This window comes from Vespa mandarinia, chromosome 17 (assembly GCF_050613455.1).
Source record: "Vespa mandarinia isolate Hongniang chromosome 17, ASM5061345v1, whole genome shotgun sequence".
Classification (NCBI taxonomy): Eukaryota; Metazoa; Arthropoda; class Insecta; order Hymenoptera; family Vespidae; genus Vespa; species Vespa mandarinia.
The window spans coordinates 2906615-2922947 of NC_140826.1; the positions used below are offsets into that span (position 1 = coordinate 2906615).

General features: G+C 26.4%; 3 protein-coding genes across 4 annotated transcripts; 1 reads left to right on the plus strand and 2 right to left on the minus strand.

The window, feature by feature from the left end:
* Positions 1-861: 861 nt before the first annotated feature.
* On the minus strand, positions 862-10720 carry Dcr-1 (Endoribonuclease Dcr-1). Its single transcript, XM_035886044.2, has 24 exons — positions 10334-10720; positions 10111-10226; positions 9825-9978; positions 9347-9642; positions 8922-9284; positions 8692-8846; positions 8361-8587; positions 8081-8264; positions 7783-7961; positions 7468-7619; positions 7239-7380; positions 6890-7120; positions 6647-6826; positions 6373-6586; positions 6089-6270; positions 5842-6020; positions 5493-5746; positions 4227-5428; positions 3569-4141; positions 3253-3484; positions 2967-3187; positions 2679-2844; positions 2326-2609; positions 862-1909 (listed from the first exon to the last, which is right to left on the minus strand). Exons 1-23 carry the CDS (start codon positions 10391-10393, stop codon positions 2362-2364), a joined length of 5910 nt encoding a protein of 1969 aa, XP_035741937.1. The 5' UTR covers positions 10394-10720; the 3' UTR covers positions 862-1909; positions 2326-2361.
* Positions 10721-10849: 129 nt separating this feature from the next.
* Positions 10850-12626, plus strand: LOC118450353 (protein arginine methyltransferase NDUFAF7, mitochondrial). 2 transcript variants are annotated; one of them, XM_085662067.1, is made up of 6 exons: positions 10870-10896; positions 11166-11281; positions 11364-11471; positions 11562-11849; positions 11929-12045; positions 12117-12626. In XM_085662067.1, exons 2-6 carry the CDS (start codon positions 11171-11173, stop codon positions 12624-12626), a joined length of 1134 nt encoding a protein of 377 aa, XP_085518193.1. In that variant the 5' UTR covers positions 10870-10896; positions 11166-11170. The 2 variants fall into 2 exon arrangements, with proteins under 2 accessions (XP_035741956.2, XP_085518193.1); XM_035886063.2 differs by having other exon boundaries at positions 10850-11281.
* A 50-nt stretch (positions 12627-12676) lies between these two features.
* Positions 12677-15793, minus strand: LOC118450351 (CWF19-like protein 2). Its single transcript, XM_035886058.2, has 11 exons — positions 15649-15793; positions 15421-15564; positions 14914-15330; positions 14347-14841; positions 14161-14269; positions 13939-14081; positions 13795-13860; positions 13415-13720; positions 13183-13338; positions 12936-13118; positions 12677-12816 (listed from the first exon to the last, which is right to left on the minus strand). Exons 2-11 carry the CDS (start codon positions 15556-15558, stop codon positions 12691-12693), a joined length of 2139 nt encoding a protein of 712 aa, XP_035741951.2. The 5' UTR covers positions 15559-15564; positions 15649-15793; the 3' UTR covers positions 12677-12690.
* Between the last annotated feature and the right edge of the window lie 540 nt (positions 15794-16333).

Consider the following 16333-nt stretch of genomic DNA (forward strand, 5'->3'; position numbering starts at 1 on the left):
TTCTATTAACTTTGATGATTTGTGCGAGTTAGTTTTCATTCGTATTCCAACGTGCTATCATCGATACTCTCTTTTTATAAAAATGAATATTTATAAATTAATACTTTTGATAATTTTATAATTATTTAAACAATATATAATGTACGCTAAACTAATACTTGATAATAATATTACTAATAATTGAACTAATATTTAAATAATAAATACATTCGTTTAAACATTACAAAGATCGTAGAAGTGAGAGAAACTTGAAGTAATTATCATTTTTAATTTCAATACTTAAAAATTTGTATCTCAACGTCATTTATTACGTACAACGTTATCAGCAACAAATTTTTAACTGACTATAATTGTTATCGGTTCAGTTCTCCTTTGTGTTCCTCGATGAGTAAACTTCGAAGTTCTTTCGGGATATCTTTCCTTCAAGTGTCAACGAAGAATTAAAGTAAATATATTTCTATATCATACATTTCTTAAATAATTTATATACAGTTTTTTTTATTATAACAGTGATACGAATTATTTTTCTTCGGAGATTTACTCGTGAATAGTTTTTTTTTTTCTTTTTTTTTTTTTTAGATCATTATTCAGAACTTTTCATTTTATTTTACTTTTCTTAAGTTAAATTAAATTAAATTAAATTCAGAATTTTATCTTTCATATTAATAATACACATATATACATAATTTTTTTTTCATTTCTTATTTTATGTCAGCTAATTTCAAGAAAATTGTGGATTCACGAACTCGAAAAGGAGTAATTAATAAATAAAATTAGTTTACTTAATATTTAAATGATATAATATAAAGTTATAAATTAATTAATATTAAAACAATAGGATATTCTTAGCAACGTTATATAGATCATATATATATATACTACTACTATCATATATTATCGATTTAAAATTGACAATTTTTAATATATAGACCGATTGAAATTTTCGTATTAAATGTTACATTTTTAGAGGCCATAAAATAGATTTTTAAATGCAACAACGTCCACATGGTGAAACCTAGATCGATATTACTTGTGATATATCGAAATCTTATGAGATTCAAGTATTATCGAATGAATGGATGCATATCTCAATCCTTTTTTTCAAAATCTTTTCTTTCTAATACGAGAAAGAAAAAAATCCTTTCTATTTCTATTAACACATTAACATATTTCCATTTTACATTATTAATCGTACTTCAATAGATAAATGGATCGAATATATTATCAAATTTTTAAATAATATCTTAGGAGAAATGCATGGGAGAACTATTCTAATACACTTATATTCGCTTGTTATTCTTATTTATTCTTATTAATTATTACTTATAAGTTTCAAGTAGGACCCATGAAATGGGCCCGCATGGATTTGAGCCTTCGTGTGGATTACTATTTCAGCATCGTGTATTTTTTTTCTCTTTCTCTTCTTCTTTTTTGAGGGATCATGGAAGGATCATGAAAGGATTATCGAGCGATAGATTTTCGAATGAATCCGATGTATTGTGTGAATGGTTCGGCTTATCATCGATTTTTATCATCGAAAATATAGGAAGAATAGGTAGAATACTTGTGCGCGCGCATATCAGCGAGCACAGGCCCCGCCCCCGCTTCCCGGGAGGCGGGAGGGGACGGGGATTTCGTTTTATTTACTTAAAAATTCGATTAGATTATTTAATCCTAATCTAATCCTAATAATTAGATTATCCAATATCGCGAATGCGGATATTAGAATATAGTCACCTTTAATTCTATGGGCCTCCAGATGCAGCAACCTCCATGTGGTGAGACCTGGGTCGATAGTACTTGTGACATATCGAATATATTTATATTCAGATTATATTATTCAAGTACTATCGAGCGAATGGCTGCATATTTCATTTACGTTTCCAAAATCTTCTCTTTCCATTTCGAACTAAACATTAAAGTACTTACATTTTATATATTATTAATTATAATTCGATAGATAAATATATTGTATATAATAGAATTATAAAATATCTTCGAGAAATGCACTGATATTAATTCGCGATTTTATCTTTTTTTTAAAATAATCTATTTGATTACAAAATAATCATCTTATTTCGTAACCACGATCATTGATTTTAAAATTACGTTAAACGCGATCAGCAACTGAAGTACAATTTTCTTGTTTGATGAAAAATATATATATATATATATATACATAAAGTATAAAGTATATATGATTTCGTCGATTATTTCATTAAAAATAATAATATTTATATAAAATAATAATTATTAATTCTTCTTATTAATATATTTTAAAGCTTTTTAAATTGATTTAATTTTTATCACATACACATTTCTTACTTATTATTATTATTATTTTTATTATTATAAATGACATCAAAGTTTCCCCTTTGGATTATTTTGTATCTTCTTCAATTTTTTTAAAGCACATTTAGCTGCTGTACATTTGGCAATTCTATAATTTCTTCCGATTCCTTTAAAGGAACCTTTACCAAAAACATCAACTGTTACTCTCACTCTGCGTCCATCAGCCAATTTTTCTGGATTACTAAACTTTGCTGTTTCGGGTTCCAATTCTAGCAATTCTCTAATTGGAGATTTAGGAACATTTGTACTAAATTGTTCTGAAAATAGAAACATCGTGAAGTTCATATAAACATTTTCTTAAGAGGAAATATAATAAAATTACTTACCAATTTCTGATTTCATTATATTATAATAAACACCCCAAACAGCATCAAGAGACATACCGCTATCTAAATAAATTGCACCAGCTAATGATTCAAAAACATCCCCTAGGGCTTTTGGCACTTCAACGTCTTCAGCTTCCTCGCATTCATCCTCTCCGATTAAATAATACTATTTATGAGAAAACATATTATTTAAATCATGAATATAAATATAATATCATTATTAATTAAATTTTATTTGAAGTATTAAAAAAGATATATATATATATATATATATATATATATATATACCTCTTCGCTAATAGAGTGTCCATTTTCTTCTTGAATTCTCACAAAGCGATTTATTACAACACTTAAACCAGGAGAAAGATGACGAAAATATTTATGAAATCCACATCTGACAGCCAATGAAGCAAATATTGTGTTGTTTACCAATGCTGATCTTAAATCTGTCAAAGCACCTGGTGAATGCTGTCGAGAATCCTCATACAAATGCCTTGTTATTAAATAATCTAAAATAAATTATAAAGATTTATGATATATTAGATATTAAATATTGTTTCAAATTGATAAATACCTAAAACAGCATCTCCAAGAAATTCTAAACGTTGATAACAATCTGTTAATCTGTTTGGCTGATAAGACGCATGTGTAAATGCTTGTAAAAGATAACTGATGTCATGGAATTTATATCCTATACTTTTCTCTAATTCATCATATCCATCAAGCATCATTTTTAATTCAGACTCTGGATCAGGAATGTAACGAATTAATGGATTTTGTGGTTCTTCTAATTTGCCATATTGAATCTATTAGAATATAAATTTAAATAAATATAAATTTAATATAGTTAATTATTATAAATTATTTAGTTTTTCAAATTTTATACTGACTCGTGTCCAAGTGGTTTGGTTATCTTCCTTAACACTTTTTAGATAAGGCGTGCTTCCTGGAATTTTATCTTCTGGCTCATTTTCTTGTACAATGCAAATTTCTTCCGTAGGTAAAACATGAATCCCTAACCAAGCCATGAATAAAAGAGCACCTCTTGGACCACATGCTATTAGATAAGCACCAATTAATGCTTCTACACAATCTGCTATGCTTTTATCAGGAATACTGTGCTGTGTAATTAAATTGTAAGGTATAAAACAACGCAAATTATCTATACTATTTGATAATTTACTCTCGTTTTTATCCAGTTCACTTTTCATAATACCAAGCTTTTGTTCTGTTTCTTTAACTAACTGAGTTATTTCAGTTAGATTTACTGTCTGCAAAGTTGGAATGTCAGCTTGATTCCAAAGAGCAGAAGGTACACCTGATTCAATTAAAGCTTGCTCAAGTTCTTTTGGAACATAATAACAAGGTGGTAACCAATTATCATGTGGTTCAAATTTTGTGGCTATCATACTTTCACCTAACATTTTTCGTCTTCCTAATCTATATAAATTTAAATTGCTAACCTGAAAAATATATTAGATATTAATAAAAGAAAAGAAAAGAAAAGAAAAAAAAAATTTACATTATAACATTGAAATAATACTTCACCTGTTTTGATCGTAAATGGCTAAGTTTGCCTTCATGAATATTGTCATAAGTACAATATAAGTATGTTGTTATTGCATACTTGAGAAAAGAATCACCAATAGTTTCTAAACGTTCTAAATTGATTCCATCATTAGCATTAGACATAGTTAAAGCTTGTAAAATTAAACTAGGACTTGGTCCTGGGTGACCCTTCAATTCTGGTTGAAAATCAAAGCTAAAAAGATTACTATCTCTTAGATATGTTCTTTCTAGTTTATTAATTTCTTTCTTTATTGGATGTGCAATGCAGTTTTTATTTAATACTTCTTCAGTAAATGTATCTACAATATTTTCTATATAATCCTTATGTACATATGATACTTTTTCAACTTCGCGTTGAGTACTAAGTGTGCTTTTTCTATCAATCACAATCTCAGAATCACAAGGTATGAAAGATCCACTTTCCATTATTTCGAGTTCATTTAATTTAGAATATTTATAATGTTCTTCTTTGTGCTTTTTAATTAATGTTTCATCGTCTTCCTTTACGTACAACCAAAAATTATTATCTACATTCTTTTCCGTTTCTAACAATTCCAAAATTTTTTTATTTATTTCTTGTTTACTTATTTGTTTTTCATCCTCCACAGCTTCTGCTATATTTTCACCCATATAAGAAATTCGTAATCCTCTACTTTCATCATCAGTATTGTCAGATGAATCCATAAAACCATCACTATATGTATCATCAGATTCATAGCCATCAAAGTCTGATTCGCAAGCAGGAGATCCATATCTGATATCGTTCCAAGTAAAATCTTCTTCTAACATAGTAACATTCAAAGGAAATGATTTAATACTATCCGTATTAAAATTCATAGAATTTGCAGCCATGTCATTTGACCAAGTACCAATTTCCAATTCATCATCTTTTAAATTATCTGATAATTTATCTGTTTCATCAATATCTTCTAAATTATTTAATGGCTGCTCTGTTTCTGTATCATTATTTTTATCAGAAATAATAGATTTAACATGATCAGTCTCTAGTTTGTCAATTTTTAATTCTTTTGTATTGTCAGTCTCCTTTGTTTGTACATTTTGGCACTTGTTTGTAGTTTGCACAGATTCATTCTTAGATTGTTTAGCTTTCTCAGCTTCTTTTGACTTTTTTAATACTTCTGCCAAACTCCATCCAAAGTCTAGTGCTGGCCATTCGAAATCTAAAGCAACATTACATAAATATAGTAATGTAGAAAAAAAAAGGGAACTTCTTTTATTACATACCTGGATTCAAATTTGCTTTTCCTAAATTAATCATTTGTGCAACTTGACAACGTATTTGATCAGCAAGTAATAATGCATTAATTCTATATAAAATGCATGGCAAACAAACTGCTTGTCTCCATAAAGATGCTGGAAATGGATGAATTGCACATAATTCTGCTACAAGAATTTGTTTTTGTTCTAAATTTTCTCTTTTTGCTCGTTTTGTTTCTTCACTACTTGTTGGTAATGCTACACCTTTACGATTAACATATCTGAAATATGTTTTAAAAATAATTTAAAAATTTATTGATTATGTATATACAAATTGTATAATCTTAAAATTACAAAAAAAAAAAAGGACATTTACCTAGGAGTTAGAAAATTTAATCTAGCAGATGTATGATCTACATCTAATAAAGGTTGATCTAAATTTTGTATCTGGATATTATATTTCTTTAAATAATATTCTTCAAAAGTACTATAATCATCACCAGGAAACGAAGATTTGGGATTTAAATTTGCACAAATTTCAGCAACATAAAAATACTAAAACAATGGAAAAATATAGATTTAATTACATATTTATTATATATTTTATTAAATTAATAACATACCTGTGGTTGATCTTGACTTCTGTACCATGGCATGATTACAGCATCATAGTATTTTGATGCATCAAATTTGAAATTTTTTCTTTCTTCTTCAGGTACTTTAGTAGATGCTGCATTTCGATTATCATAAATACATTCCAAAAAATCCCAATCAATATAAACATCTAACTCTTCATATTCGGTAGCTACAATTATATAGGAAATATTTTTTATTATTTTAAACAGAGAACAGAGAGACATTTACATGCCTTGATTTATAAGATAAGCAATATGTTTCATGTACTTACTTAATCTTATTGGTACAATAATATAAGAATTTTCTGAAGCATGTGGATCAAAAAGCATTAAATATTTTTGCAATCTCAATACATTTGTAAAAGTGTAATTAAGAAATGTAGCTACTCTTTCTATTTGAACGTCGTCTAAAACTATGGTCTGCTTAGATAATTTTAATTTAACATGAACTTCACCAGATCTGGTATAAATCGGAAATGAGCATAGCTAAAATAAAATATAGATAATATTGTTTTAGATTAATAATATTTGCATTTATATTATTACCTTTGGTATTTTTTTAAGCGTAAGAATACCAAAACCAATAGCAGATTCTTCTGGAGGATATATTTTACGTCCTCTTGTATTTTGTTCTTCTGGTAAAGGACAATTTAGTACCATGCTTATATGATATAGATACGAAGGAACTCCAACTAATGGTCTACAGTCTGTTAATGCCTCTGCTGTCTGCAACATATAATTTAATCATTGTAAATATTTTATAATGATTAATATAAATTATCAAAATACCTTTTTATAATAATATTGTCTACGTTTAGTTGTACCAGGTCGAGCTTCTGAAAAATCTAATCTACTTTCATCTGGTAAAGCAGGTACTTCAGCATCTTCGGGCTTGGCTTTAAAATTCTCTTTTCCAATAGGTAATAAATTATCATCTATTTCATTTTCTCTATGTAAATCAATACAAAGTTGTAGTGCAGCCATACGTCTAGCCATAGCTCTGTTAGGCATTGGATATGACTAAATTAAAATAAATAAAAAAAAAATATATATATATATGTATATATAATTATAAATATATTAAATAAAAATACTTGCTAAGGTATCTATGATCTACATGAAAAGAAATGTTACATACTGAAACAACATATTTTACTGGTGAATTTATAGGCAATCGTAAAGAACATATGTAAGTCATTGGACTCTGTTTATTTAAAACTTGAACAGACCATTCTGGTGTTAATCTGGTAAAAGTATCACTAGGTAATTTTGCACAATATCTGGAATAATCAATTTGTTTAAAAATTGCTTTCGTAATAAATATAATAAAAAAGATATAATAAAACAAATTATGTCACACATATTACCTATTTATTAATGAAATAGCAGAATTAAAAGTCACTTTAGGTGCATCATCATTTTCAAGAGGCTTATAATGGGGTATCATAGCAGCATACATATCTGCTTCATTTTCTTCTTCCTCAGTTGGTTCTTTATTTGAACATTTTGATAATAAAGTCTACAAAATATATTTTCATTAAAATTTTAAATTTGGATTAGCATTGGAATGAATTGATAGATATTTAAACTGACGTATAAAAACGTTGTACTAATAAATACATTTTGTAATTTATAAAATACAATATTAAATACAATTTTGTAAAATACATATTTTTCAATACCTTTTCTATGTATTGATATTGAGCTAACTGCCAAACACATTCTTTAGATATTTCTTGTGGTACCAGTAATATATGTAATCCATCCACACCTCTTGCTCTGCTTTTACATTGAACATAGGATTGATAATTTTTTGGGAAATCATGTCTCATTACAAAATTACATTTTGGGATATCAATACCTTTAAAAATTATATAATAACATATATTAATAATACTATATGAAAATTTAATTTTATATTTTAAATTTATTGTCAAATAAATAATTAAGATTAATTATTTATTAATTATAGATACAAACCTTCTTCTAAAATTGAAGTTGCTATCAATAAATTACATTCATGTATCCTAAATCTTTTCAAAACTTCTTCTTGCTTTCTATGTTCTATTTCTAAATCCCTACAATAGCCAACTTCATCAGTACTACTTTCAGTCATGTAAAGAGGAGAAAGAAAATGCAAATCTTCATCATATTTGCATGCTTCCTGTGTAAAACATGAAATATTAAAAAATCATATTTTACTTTGCTTGTATACGATTTATCCTTGTGATAGAACATAGTGTTTGTTTCATAAACATACATTTAATAAATAAGACAAAACTTTTGCTGTAAATGCTTTATCAACAAAAATTACTCCACATAATAATTCAGGATCTGTAATTCCACGAAAATATCGTTGTGATCTAAATGGTTTTCTATAATTATCTTCCCCAGTTCTCCAATTATAATCTGGTCTTTTTATATGTATATGATTTTCTTTAGGAGCTATTTCTCCATTAGTTGGTGTAATATTTTTAGAGTCTCCATCTGAATATAGTATATGTAATATAACATTAAATAGTACTATATATATATATATGTAATATAATATTAAACAATAATAACAGATAAATCAAGAAGTATGTTTTTACCGGTATTTGATTTTGTTTCTGAAGTATTATTATATTTGATATAAAATGGAGTATACGTTTTTAAAATTTGTAAAAGCCGATGAACTTTTGGAGTAGTAAAACGATATAACCTTTCTTTTTCAGATAAGTTTTCAAATGTATTATCACAAAGAGCTCTAAAATTTATTAGATTACATTACAATAATAAGAAATTATATTATGCAATAATTTATATCGTATAATAGTTTTACCTTATTTTAATAAAAACTGATGCAACTAAATTTAATAAAAGATAATGTCTTTCATAAGGTGTTTTCATTTTTAACTTTTCTGTTAATATTAAAAGAGCTAATGCAGCACGATCTGCGCACCATGGTCCAAGAGTTTCTAATATATATAAAAAATCTTGCATCATCTCACGCGGCTTTTCCGTTGGATTAGGTATTTTTTGAATATCTTCAAGAAATTCTTCATTATAAATTTCAGTTGGATCATAGCGATGATCTTGTAAGAAGTGAATAGCGTCCAATGCACAATTTTCTAATATTTCATATAATTCTCCTTTTTCACCTTTTTTATATTCTATTATATATTCTTTAGGTTTAGGACTATACCTATGATTAGATATATATATACATGATTATTTACAATTTAACTGTCGTTCATAATAACTTACCTGAGTATTGATAATATATCACTAGCTGTTTCAACTTCACATTGAAAAGTGGTTTCTATTTTTTCTATCTCTAATCCAAGCCTTCCTGGCTCTTGTGTTAAATTAAATAGTGGTACAGCTATACCAATTATTCTAGGAATGTTTATACATGTCAAAAAAGTTTTCAAGATAGATTTAAGTTTATTATCATGTACAGATTTATGGCACTCATCAACTATGACTAGACTTATGTGATGAGGTAAAATTTTCTTTTCTGATAATAGCAATGCACACGTCTTAGAAGTTGTAACTAATACCTAAAATAAAAAAAATATATAATTATATTATTAGATATATCATTATATCATTATACCATACACATATATAATATAAATAATCTACATATATATATATAATCTAGATAATACAAAAAATAGAAAAATAGGAAAAAAGAAAATAGAAAAATAGAAAAAAAAAGAAATAGAAAAACATATCTTACATGAGAATTTTTGACTTCTTTAGTTAGATCTGTACATGTATCGCATAATAATACTTTAAGATCTGTTAATTGTTTGATATATGTCGCTTTTAGCAAACACTTTTCTTTATCTGATAGTATATAAATTATTTGTTTTCCGCCTTCCTTCACAGGCCTGAATTAAGAAAGAATTATCTGTTTACGAGTTCATTTTTTTCAATGTAATGAATACTTTCGCTCTCTCTCTCTCTCTCTCTCTCTCTCCTTTCTCTGTCATATAATTTATTAATTGTTTCAGAGAATTTACCTTCTGTTATTTGTCGCAAATTCCTGGACTAATTTTATAACAATAAAAGCTTGTTCATAATAACTTCCTAAACAAATAATAATATTCTTTTCCTTAGCCTCATAAAGGAGCTCTACCTAAATATTAAAATGCATAAAAGAAATAAAAACTTGTGTTCTTATAGTTTCATAAAATATAATGAATATATATCATAGATACCTAAATATTTTTGTACAAAACTCACTTGATATTCTCTAGGAGTAAAGGATTTTATATAAACTTGATCATTCAGTGGAAATGCCATGGAATCTAAAGCCTATCTTCTTTAATATTTGATACACAGTAGTTAATATTTTCTTCCCTATAGTCTTTTATTTTAATAATTCTTTTATATTTGTTCTTTATCTTCGGTTTAAAATTTAAGATTAGGCTAGGAACGAGGATAGCATAGAAAAAGCATATACAGGTCCTTGTAACGTACGGTAACAATAAAATTCGTTGAACATTAATAAAATTATTCTGAGAATTCTTCTTAAAACGCGCCATTAAAGGCGCCAAATTTAAACGGATAAATAATGAAGACGATTCAAATTTACAGTTGAAAATCTTTTTTTTTTTACTTATTTTTTAATCCAATAAAGGTTGTTACATTTTATTAATATTTACGAACAAAATTGAATGGAAAGAATTTACATATATATAAAAATTGTATAAAAATAAAATACTATCTATATCGTACTTAGAGAATTTAGTGTCTTTAATGTTATAGTATTGGCTGTGATTGACTGTGAAGAGGATTTGTAGTTCGTTCGTAATTATTAATTTTTTTTTATATTATTGACAGAACAAAAACAATAACAATAACAAAAATATGACAAAAATTCTACGTGTATTAAATAGAACACTTATAAATCATGAATTAACTAATATATTGATGAAACCTAATCTTAGATCTATGATAAATTTATCAAATCATTGTTACTTATCTGAAAGTTCTGATGTTAAGATCAAAAAATCAAGTTTGTATCGTCAATTGTATTCTAAAATTATAACTTGTGGACCATTATCTGTCGCAGAATATATGAAAGAAATTTTAACTCATCCATTTCTTGGTTATTACATGAACAAAGATGTTTTAGGTCTTAAAGGAGATTTCATTACTTCACCAGAAATATCTCAACTTTTTGGAGAAGTGTGTAGTTTTTATCAATTTATTTTCTTTTCTTTTTTTCTTTTTCATGATATTTATTGTTCAAAGATTATGTGATTTTTAGATATTAGCCGTTTGGATTATTAACGAATGGATTAAGATCTCTAAAGATCCCTTTCAGCTTATTGAGTTAGGCCCAGGAAAGGGTACAATGATACAAGACATTTTACGAGTACATATTTTGATCTATGCATAATTATATAAACAAAATAATCTGAATTATTAATCTTATTAAATATTATATTTTTTTTTTTTTTTTTAGGTATTTAAAAAGTTAACGTTTCTTAATAAAGTATCTATTCATTTGGTAGAAATAAGTCCTGCTTTATCTACAATTCAAGCACAAAATCTATGTACATATATAGAAGAAAATAATCCTGTCGATTGTAAGACACAAACGCAAAAAAATTCAATAGGTCATTATAAAAAAGGTATTACAGAAGATGGTGTAGAAGTATATTGGTATTATTCAATTACTGATATTCCTAAAAAGTTCAGTGTGTTCCTTGCACATGAATTTTTTGATGCACTACCAATACATAAGTTTCAGGTACTTGAAATAAAAAGAAAGTGTATCACTTTTTGTTATAACTATATCATTGCATATGGTTGTTGCAATAAAATTTTAGAAAACAGAACAAGGCTGGAGTGAAGTCTTAGTGGATGCAATTCCGGGAATAGAAGAAGAGAAATTTCGTTATGTATTATCTAAAGGGCCATCCCCTGCAGCTCAAGTTTATATATCTGTACATATTAATTTATTACTTTTAACTATTTATTTAATTGAACATATTATATAAAACTGATTATTTTTCAGAAAGATGAATCGAGAGATCACGTTGAAATAAGCCCACAAAGTATAGTTGTAATAGATTATATATCATCATTTTTAATGGAATGTGGAGGTTTTGCCTTAATCATTGATTATGGTCATATTGGTGATAAAACAGACACTTTCCGTGCTTTTCGAAAGCACCAATTGCATGATCCCTTATTAAATCCAGGTACAGCTGATTTAACTGCGGATGTTGATTTTTCATTAATACAAAAGACAGCGCAAAAAGATAACAGAGTAATATCTTTTGGTCCAATAAGTCAAAGAATATTTTTGAAAAATCTTGGTATTGATGTGAGATTAGAAATACTTTTAAAGAATTCAACTGATGTTGAAAAGGAAAATATTCTGTCAGGGTATCATATGATAATGGATACTGATAAAATGGGAGAACGTTTTAAAGTATTAGCAATGTTTCCACATGTCTTAAGTAAATACATGGACACATGGTTTGTCACTGGATTTAAACAAGAAAATAATGATCAGCATTAACAAAAAATACCTTTCACTTACTCCTTAGCATAATTAAATTCTTATAAAATTTATTTACAATTTATTAATGTTTATATTTATCCCATATTTTCTTAAAATTTAAAACTTTCTCTCTTTGTTGTTCAAAGGTCTCCCTTTTTGGTTTCCTCCATAAATTATGATCTAAATCTAATATTCCACCAATTATTTCCTAGAATAAAGAAATAAAAAGTGGGAAAAAAAAAAAAGAAAAAACAAATTATATAAAGTAGAGGAAAATTAATGTGCAATATATATTTCTTATAAATCATAAAAAGAGTATTGATTTACCTCTGCAAAATTGATCGGGAACATACGTTCATCTTCAATTACATGCGCATATCCACCATTATTTCCAAATTGTACCATAAAATATGGTAATCCATTTGGTATCGCTCTACGTAAATCTTTGTTTTTTAAATCAACAATTTTTTTGTTGATAGCCCATTCGGTTTCGCATTCTAATAGAGCTTTCTGTAAATAATATTAATTAATAAAAATATTGTTACAGATTTTTCTCTTTGCTTTATTTACTTACTTTGAAGTACATAGGTGCTAAATCGGCACTTTCATCAGATAATGGAACACATTCCAATTGCATGTGTGGGAATTTATGACGATTTTTATATACTTCAAAAAATATTGGAGTTTGTTTAGAATCCATAAACATCTTAATTAAAGTTTCCTTGAAAATCTAATTGAGAAAAAAAAAATTCCTAGAAAAATCTATTGAGAGAAAAAAAAAACAATTAAAAATTATTTAAATATACCTTCATTTTTTCCCAAATGTCTTCATCTAATTGTAATTGGCATGATATATGTTGTAAAGGTGTTAATACACAATGTCCAATTACTAATGATACTCTGGTTGGAAGACTAAGACAAATGTGTGAATCCATTGTAATAATCATATGCTTGATCATATTTTTGGATTCTATACACCATGAACATCCTTCTAAACTTTTTGATATTCTTTTATGTTCTTTAATCGCCTTTGCTTTATCTCTATCATCTTGCCTACTGTCTGTATCCACTCGTGCAATTTGTTCTTCAAATATATCATTCATATCCATGTTCTAAAAATGAAAATTGTTTAAAAATATAATTGTATTTATTTTATATCTAAAATTATTATTTAGAATTGTAATACCTTCGATGCAATTTTAACAAATGCGGCATTATCGTCATCCACGGATCGTCCTTTTTCACGCTGGAACTGATAAATATAATTTTAATAATTTATATGTTCAAAATTCTCATATATAAATTAATTTAATAATTTTATAAATCTTACGAGTTGCTGCAAAGAATATTTATCATCGTCACCGTAGTAACGAATCCGTTCACCAGAAACATGCGTCTCTAGATTTTTATTCTTTTTAGATTTTGTTGAAGATTCTTTAGGTTGACATCTTGGTTGTATTGGTCTTGTAACACCTGATCAGATACAATTTGATATTAAATTAAAAGACAAGGGATATATAAAAATCTAATATATATTTAACATTATTAATACCTTTTGAATCAGTTCTTGAAAGAATGACGTTTTCTGTTTCAGATTTATTTGCTTGCTTAGAATGTTCTCTTGCTTTTTCTAATTGTTCCTTTAAATGATTTGCTAATTCCTAAAAAATAAATATTAAAAAAAAAAAAAAACTATATTCTATATTATCTATAAGATTAATGTAATAATTTTTCGTACGTTATCACCCATTAATTCAGCTTTTATAATTTTTGCTCCCAATTTATTCATTTCTTCTTTGGTTAAAATATCATTTGATTGTGTGTTAATGTCAAAAACATTGTTGTCCTTTTTCGAAATTTCTTCATTAATTATTTCTACATTTGATTCTAATTGTTTATTACTTTTACCATTATCTTTTTGCCAATTTCTTTGACTATGCGAATTTGATTTACTCAAAGCTGATGTGTAATGACGATCACCATCATCTGTAGGCTTTTGATAATTTGGTTTACGTGATGATCTGTCAGATCTATAAGATTCATACTTTTGTTCACGATCCAAATTTCTTGATCTATAAGATGAATGATCTTGTTCTGATTCTCTGTGCCTATTAGAGTATTTATCATAATAACGTCTTTCATAAGGGACACGATTTCGTTGAGAATTCTTTTGATTATATTTAGAACATGATTGATCAGCTTCTGCTATCATTGCATTTATAGTTTCTAAAGACTACATAAGTATATAAATATTAAATGTTAATTAAAAATATAATATATACATAAAGTTTTTCAATAAACTTACACCCCATCTTTCAGCAGCTATTTCTTCTAAAGATTTTCCTTCTTCTAAAGCTTGTTCTCGTGCACGTTGCAATGATCTTTTTAACCAAACAGGATCCATTACTTTCTTATTGAATGATTTTTCAGGTTCATTTTGAGGTAAACCAGTACCACCATCTTTCCAATATGGATTTAATTCTTTACTACTTTGTCCTGGCTTATCAAGAATCGACGAAATATTATTATCTTTTTTCTGTAATTCATGCTTATTACATTGTATATCAGATTTAGATATACATGGAAATAAATTGCCAAGTGTCATCCATTCCTCTCTTTTAACAAGTTCTTTTTCAATATTATCAGTAACAGTATTTTGTACAGATTGTATTGTTTCAATAGTTTTTTCAACCCAAACTTCATTATCACTGCCAGTACTACTCTAAAATGATATTATATATACAAAAGTTATAAAAATTTTAAACACTATTAAAGATGATAGAACTAAAAATTGTCATGAATTGATATTTACATCACTTGAACTTGAAGTACTACGTTTCTTCTTCTTTTTTTTCTTGCTCTTTTTTTTCTTTTTCTTGCTATGTTTTCTTTTTTTATTTTCTAAACTTTTATCTGACTTTTTATGAATAGATGATTCATCAGACACCATATTAACCTACAGATAATTATTTTATTTATATATTTAATTTATATTATATTGTATTATTTATAGAATAACTATATAAAAAAATACACATACCACTTATATGTAAATAAAATGTTTAGAAAATTAGAAAAAAAACGTATTAGATAAATGAAATAATTTATGTTTATTCATAACTTATGCGCACAAAGCATACAACATATATATATGGCACTAACGTTCGGCACGACATATGCGGAAAAAAAGAGAACTAACTTGAACCTCATGGAACCTTTAGGTTGTTCACTATTCGTGAGTCTTTTTAAATGATTTACATCATCAAAAAGAACAAGCGTAATTCTTGATCGATTTTAACAAACAAGATCTCATTTTAAAATTGAAAGTTTAATCTACCATAAGGTTTTGACAAATTTTTGAAAAAGTTCATATTTGTACAAAAATTATTCTCAAAGAAATATCATTTTTTAAGACGACATTTTGCAAAGAAAATAAATCTTTTAAGATAATAAATAAAAGATAAAGAGACAATGGGATAAATATTTAAAAAGATTTTTTTATGTGTATGTTACATATACATACGTGTATGTAAAAAATAAAAAAGTGGAAAAAAAAATAGAAATAGAAAAAACACATATAAAATGAATTCCACCAATAATGAATTGCAATTGTACAAGGAAATAATCAATAAATTATCCTATAAATAAATAATCCTTATGAGATAAAAAATAATTTATTATAACAAAATGTATAAATATGATTTAATAAAAAAATTTTACGATAA

Bases quoted from the DNA above. Each gene is read 5' to 3' on its own strand.
- LOC118450351 (XM_035886058.2), bottom strand. From the start codon at position 15,558: ATGGTGTCTGATGAATCATCTATTCATAAAAAGTCAGATAAAAGTTTA. The intron at 14,270-14,346 runs GTACGAAAAATT...TTTATTTTTTAG, and splicing joins CTGAATTAATGGGTGATAAC to GAATTAGCAAATCATTTAAA. The intron at 12,817-12,935 runs GTAAATCAATAC...TCTTTATTCTAG, and splicing joins TCCCGATCAATTTTGCAGAG to GAAATAATTGGTGGAATATT.
- Dcr-1 (XM_035886044.2), bottom strand. From the start codon at position 10,393: ATGGCATTTCCACTGAATGATCAAGTTTATATAAAATCCTTTACTCCT. The intron at 9,979-10,110 runs GTAAATTCTCTG...TTCTTAATTCAG, and splicing joins TTTGCGACAAATAACAGAAG to GCCTGTGAAGGAAGGCGGAA. The intron at 4,142-4,226 runs GTGAAGTATTAT...TATATTTTTCAG, and splicing joins GCCATTTACGATCAAAACAG to GTTAGCAATTTAAATTTATA.
- LOC118450353 (XM_035886063.2), top strand. From the start codon at position 10,961: ATGACAAAAATTCTACGTGTATTAAATAGAACACTTATAAATCATGAA. The intron at 11,472-11,561 runs GTACATATTTTG...TTTTTTTTTTAG, and splicing joins TGATACAAGACATTTTACGA to GTATTTAAAAAGTTAACGTT. The intron at 11,850-11,928 runs GTACTTGAAATA...ATAAAATTTTAG, and splicing joins TACCAATACATAAGTTTCAG to AAAACAGAACAAGGCTGGAG.